Consider the following 6,875-nt stretch of genomic DNA (forward strand, 5'->3'; position numbering starts at 1 on the left):
AATCTGAAGGCTCTCCGACGGCTCCGTCAAAATCAGCAGTGGATAGATCGGGGGCATACGAGGCTCGTTGCAGGCGTGACACGGGCTAGAACGCCGATAGCTTTTTTGGATTTTTATGTAAGTTTTTTATAGAATAATTTCTGTTTATGTATATACAACTACCTATAAATTAATCATGAATTTGTGATTGTAGGAGACCCTTTGGAGAGAGTTCAGGTCGTTGCATCCGAATGAGCCAGATTGGGACAACATTCGGGCTCGACACGGATACGAGGAGTGGGTGGTGCCCGACAAGCTGATCGCCATGTTTCATGGAACTGATTCAGGCCATACATGGCCTTGGTTGGAAGCGAAAGAGGTAAGTATAATATAAACATATTTTGGAATTTTCTAACTGAAATACGTAACGTTTCTAAATATTTTTCATATTGTGTTGCAGATTTTTGCTATTTGTAATGTCGATAAGAGTCATTGGTGTACTGTGGTTATATCTATCTCCGCATGGGAGGTGAGAGTGTATGACTCACTGTCACATGTGGAAGGTGTACGACAGCGTCGACCAAATGCATTGAAGCCAATCACTCGCCTGATGCCTAAATTGCTGCACACTGTGGGTTATTATGCACACAATCCCGTGAGGTTTGTGCACGCTCCAGATGTGGCTATGAAGATCGTCATGATGCCAATCAGAGAGCAATTCCTCCAAGAAGATAGTGTAAGTTGTGGTGTATTTGCATGTGCTTATCTGGATCGTTTTATTTGTGGCGCACCAATACATGAGCAGCTGAGGACACCCGCACAGATACAAAAGTATCGACAAGTTATAGCTGTTAGGATATGGGAGTTGTGTACGGATCCTCCCCCTATTCGGTTCAGCTGATGAACAATTTTATTGTGTTTAAAACGAATGTCTGTTAAAATACACTTGATTTGCTGTTGTTTTGTGGTTTGATTTGTGCTTATGTTTGGTGGTTTGCTGTTGTTGTGTTTGGCATGGTTGTTGGTTGTTAAAATACGGTTGATTTTATGACTTGTTGGTGTTTTTGGGGTGAACAAGGGCTGAATGGCCTTTGTACACGGTTAAACCCTAACCGTGTACAGTTTCTCAAAACCGTGTACGCAACCGTGCACGGAAGAACTCGAAACCGTGTACAGCACACGGCCAAACACTGAACCGTGTCACCGTGCACGGCTGCGTGTTCATCGGTACACGGTTGCGTACACGATTGGTCCCAAGGTGTACACGGTTAGGGTCTAACCGTGTACAGAGGGCAGGCCACCGATTTTCAGCCCAAAAACACCTGTTTTTTGAATTTTAAAGCCAACTCAACATGTAGCAACAACAAATTCAATGTTCAAACAACAATCAAACAACCAAATTCATTTTCAAGATCAAATCGAGGACATGCATTCCTAGTGTGTGTTCCACTTAATCAAAACCAAATCTGACTCTGTATCCAGAATCACTCACAACCCAACATTTTGAGGACATGCATTCCTAGTGTGTGTTCCACTCCTACAAATTCCGCATTTCTTCTTTCGTCGCCTTCGTGCATCGGGTGGTTGCTCGACACCCTCCACCGGCACGTTCAAGTCCAATGGTCCCACTTGCGCTTTGCATCACCGGGCATTGTGACCTCCACCCTTGCAACGTAAGCATATTTGAGGTCGAGAATTAGGAGGACCCTCAACTGCTGAACGAGCCCTACTCAACTTCGGTCGTCCCGCATGGACCGTGATATCCGGGGGTTTCACAACATAGGCTGATATCTCATCGGGCACATTCCAATACGTAGGATGTGGAACGGGAATAATACGCTCCATATATGTGGCCAACAGCACGGATTGTTTGAAATATCCTCCAACAAAATCCGTGACTTGCAGTCCTGCACGCCTAATAAAATGCAAAGATAAAAAGATAAATTTACAAAAAATTACTTCAATATGCAAAATTTGTAATAAATGAGATACCTAATAGCGGCACAAGCATGACGACACGTAATGTCATCCAGGTCGAACTGAGCACAACTACAAGTCCGATTCTCGAGATCGACAATGTAGAATGCATGATCATCCTCAACACTAAACATGTGCGTCGTCGTCCCTCGAACAGCCAATTGCCGACCCGCTTCGACAGCCACATGCAACTTTCCCTCTACTACCTCAGTCAACTCATGTGACCTCGATGCAGCCGAGATGCGTCGCCTATCGAACCATTTCTCCATAATGGCTCGATAGGTCTCGATCAATGAAGCAACCGGGAGGCGTCGTGCCCACAACAGTCTACTGTTCATCGTCTCAGCAGCATTCGACGTCATGAAGCTCGTGCGTCGTACAGAGCACTTAGACCTGGCCCATCTCTCCACACCAATAGTGTCGAGGTGTGTGTGCGCGTTGACTTTCAGTACTTGAAGCGCAGAAAAATTCATTTGAAAATCGTCTGATCGATAGGAATATGCCGCTGCTTTGAAGACTGCAGCTACATGCTGCCCATAATGCGCGAGATTCTTCTGGATATGGTAATAGCACAACCCGTGAGGGACGTTCGGGTAGACACACTCCACAGCATTTCTGATGCTCTTGTGCTGATCAGACACAATCAAGAGATCATCCGGCTGACCAAAGCAAGTCCGCAGTCGGTGGAAGAACCAAGTCCAAGACTCGTCGTTCTCGATAGGACCAAGCCCAACTGCGAGAGGAAATATTGCTTCGTTCCCATCCTTTGTAACAGCGACGAGCAAAATGCCGCCGTTCATTCCCTTCAGATGGGTCCCGTCTACGACGATGACCGGCCTTAAGTAACCCTTCTCAAAGGCAGTCACGCTCTGTCCAAGTGCAACAAACATATGATGGAACTTGCCATCATCCTTTATCTCAAGGTCGTATAATGTGCCGGGATTACTCATTCTCAGCATATACAAATACGATGGGAGCATCTGATACGAGTTCCCAAAATCACCATACGTCATCTCAATCGCGATGTTTCTTGCACGGAGAGCGAAGCTGTAATTGATCTCAATACCGAATAAGCGCTGCATCTCTGACATCATCTCCTTCGGCTTCAAAACGACCCCCTCGCCTACCAATTTCCGTGCAAAATATCTTCCAACAACCCTCGCCGGAATCTGTCTCGGGACAGTGCGATTCAAATCCGTGTGGCAGGTATGATCCATCACCACCTTGATCACTCTCCAGATCGATGCACTATGAACGGCTCGCAGCATGAACGGACAACCGTTGCCATGCTTGCAAACAAACCACAAACGGGTCGTACTGGAACGATGCACGGCGTACTCCACGTGATTCTCCATATGGTACAGGCTAACAGCGATTGCCAAATCATCCTTCGACCGGAATAGAGCCCCCACTGATAATATACCTCTCTCCAATACGTTAGAATCCTCCCAACCTAATGCCGGCGCATCGTCAAAATCGAGGACTGGAATCCCCCAGTCACGTGCCTCAAGCTGCTGAACTCCAACACGAGGCTCGACATCGGGCTGATCATCCGATGTGAAATTTTGAGGCCTTGTCTGTCTCCACGCTTCCTGTTCAGTCGACACTGAATCCAATATCTCTCTGCGTCGTATCGCCTCTTCTTCCTCATCCGAAGACTCGGACTCGTCTTCCTCCTCCTGCGATGATGAATCGTCCCTACTATCATCGTGTGTAGGGATACTTCTTCCAATGTCCGTCTCAATAGGAAACACAGTAGACCGATGTCCCTCATAATATACCCGCTCTTGAGTCTGAGGAACCGGAGCCGCAGATTGTTTGCCCTTCTCGATCACGTAAACAACGGGATATTTCTTATGCTCGGAAATCAGCCGGTTCAAATCCGAATCAGTCTTCAAAGACACTTTTATTTTTCGCCCTTCGTCCGTGGTCGATGTGTAGAAAAGCATATAAGTGGATCGACCATCCTCGTTTAATTGATCGTGCACCTCTTGCATCAACTTCGCATGACAAAGGTCTTCCTTAGACATGTACACGACAACCTCATTTCCACTGACCACTGTGCCGTATAACGATTGCTTGAAACGACATCTGCTTCAAAACGATAAAAATACAATATTTAAATACACAAACAGGAAACCGTGTACCCCAATACATCAACTGAATATACAAACATGCTAAAAATAACATCAAAATCATATTCAACCCAACCGTGTATAGCAAATTCGACCACCGTGTACAACCGTGTACACAACCGTGTACACGGAAACCCTAACCGTGTACAGCAGAACACTAAGGGTTCAAAAATAAGGTAATTTGCGTACAGAGTGTTTTTTTATGCCGTTTTTTAGTCCAAAACATGTAATAAGTCATATATATAACATAATTATTGAAATAAACAACAAAAAATCACTAAAACTCAAACCGTGTACAACCGTGTACTCTAGAACACCAACCGTGTACAGCCGAAATTTTAAAAAAAAATATGTATTTCACATACCTTATGTAATACAAGCCTTTAGATGATTTTTTTTTGAATTTTTGAGCAACCGTGTATGAGTCGTGTATGTGTATTGAGAGGATTTTCTTCTTCTTTCTTGTTCAAATGTCTGATGAATGAACATTTGATTGGTATCATTCATTAACTACCCACAGCAACCGTGTACGGAGCATTTAATTTCGTGAATTTAAGGTTGTTTCCTTAACAAGTGTTTGAGTTGGTGTAAATGCACCCAACAACCATAATATCACATAAAATCACGCCATAAACGTGAATAGAGAGAGAGAATCAGATTTTGCTTATTTTTAAATCACATTTTAACGTGATTTCGGTTATTTTTAAATCAAAGAGAGAGAATCATATTTTGATCACATAAATTCACGCCATAATGCCATAAGATATGGTTTTAATACTCGGTTTTAATTTTAACGTGAATAGAGAGAGAGAGAATCAGATTTTGGTTTTATTTGGTTATTTTTAAATAAAAAATAAGTAATATGTCACTATCATTCACTTTATTGACTTGTACTTATGTACTTTAGGTCAAATGTGCTACAAAACTTATTTTTTTATGACCCTTGATACTTAACTTATTTATTTTATCAAAAATGCTACTACTATGTATTGTCACATAATTATTTGAGCAAATGACTAAAAGTATAAATTCTCATGAATAAAAGTAACAATTATCGAGGACAACTGTAATAGTTTTGAAACATTACTTTCCATCACATCAACAATTACATTTTCTTAAAACAATGATTACTTGACAAAATATATAAAATTACAAGTTCTAACAAGTAAAAATATCATTACTTATATATATATATATATATATATATATATATATATATATCAATAATTACTTTATCTTACAATAATAATTATTTGACCAAATAACTAAAAGTACAAATTCTAATGAATAAAAGTAACAATTATCATGAACAAATGTAGTAATTTCAAAATATTACATTTCATTGTAAAAATAATTATTTTTTTTACGACAATAATTACTTAACCAAATAGCTAAGAATAAAAGTTATTGCCAATAAAAATAACTTTACTTTTCTTTATATCAATAATTACTTTTGCTTTTGAAAATAATTACTTGAACAAATTGATAAAAATAAATATTCTTATGAATAAAAATAAACATTATTGTGAAGAAATGTAATATTTTTAAAAAATTACTTTTCATCATATCAATGATTACTTTTTATTATGATAATGTTTACTTGATTAAATAACTAAAATACAAATTCAAACAAGTAAAAATAAGCATTACTTTTGTTTATATCAATAATTATTTTTTCTTATTACAATAATTACTTCAGCAAATAACTAATTAATCTGCAAATGCAAATAATTACTTTTATTCATACTCATTATTTCTCAAATCAAGAACTAGTTTAACTAACACCAGCAAATTACAAGCCTAACCCCCAATTTATAGCAATTTCTCAAGCAAACAAAAAAGATCCACCCAATTTAGCAGCATCATCCAATAAAATTCTTCAATTCAGGGATGAGGTCGTGCAAACAAAAGCAAGAAAAGAAAGAATAGGAGCAAAAGAACCAACAAATAAAATGAGTTATATATACTTAGGCGCCCTTCAAAACAAGAGAAGAAAAATACAATTCAATTACACATAAATATTTACAAACAATACGAGAATATAACTGAATATATACCCCCAGTTCCCAAATCGATCAACTATTGTCCATATTTTAATTTCTGGAAATGAACTCGCTGGAGATACTCCAAGCGAGGCGTAGTGTCATCAAGGGGTATCCAACATCCGAGCGAGGCGGTAGCTGGAGGTCAGATGGCGACTTGAGGCAGCAACAACGGCTCCAGACGGCGACCGCTGTCGGAGCGACGCGGCGGGGCGGCTTTGGATCGAGAAAAGCAGCGACAGCAGCGTCGCGTATGTGTGTGCGCTTGATTGGAAAAAATACAAAAAAAATGAAGACGAAAGTACCTTGATCGGAAACGAAGATCAGAATCATAGCGGGGAAGAGACAAATCGAAGAAGAACTTGAGCGAGAGCAGATTTTTAGTAGATTTGAGTGAAGAATTGAAGTAATGGAGAGAAGAATTGAAAGAGCCGAGACCGAGAGAGTGTTGAAACGGTGGAGAGAAATGAGGGCAAAAAAATGAGAGGAAATGAAAAATAATTAGAAAAAAGCTTTTATATTTTGTACTACGGGTCGGGCCGGGTGTGAATTCGGGTCGGGCAAACCCGCCTCATGCGGTGAGGTTGACTTCACGCAAGAATTTGCGTTCTCCAAATAGGTCGAGGCTGAGGCCGTGGGAAGTATTGATGAAGTGACAGTGGAACGCTTCATTTGGCGGAACATATGCTGCCGGTATGGAGTCCCCAGGATCATTATATCAGACAACGGAACTCAGTTCACG

At 40.5% G+C, this 6,875-nt stretch overlaps 1 protein-coding gene across 1 annotated transcript; it reads right to left on the reverse strand.

Moving 5' to 3' along the window:
* Positions 1 to 1,620: 1,620 nt before the first annotated feature.
* LOC131018392 (uncharacterized) lies at positions 1,621 to 3,986 on the reverse strand. The gene is made up of 2 exons (XM_057947119.1): positions 1,972 to 3,986; positions 1,621 to 1,894 (listed from the first exon to the last, which is right to left on the reverse strand). Exons 1-2 carry the CDS (start codon positions 3,984 to 3,986, stop codon positions 1,621 to 1,623), a joined length of 2,289 nt encoding a protein of 762 aa, XP_057803102.1.
* Between the last annotated feature and the right edge of the window lie 2,889 nt (positions 3,987 to 6,875).

The sequence above is a fragment of the Salvia miltiorrhiza genome, chromosome 3 (assembly GCF_028751815.1).
Source record: "Salvia miltiorrhiza cultivar Shanhuang (shh) chromosome 3, IMPLAD_Smil_shh, whole genome shotgun sequence".
In the NCBI taxonomy this organism is placed as follows: Eukaryota; Viridiplantae; Streptophyta; class Magnoliopsida; order Lamiales; family Lamiaceae; genus Salvia; species Salvia miltiorrhiza.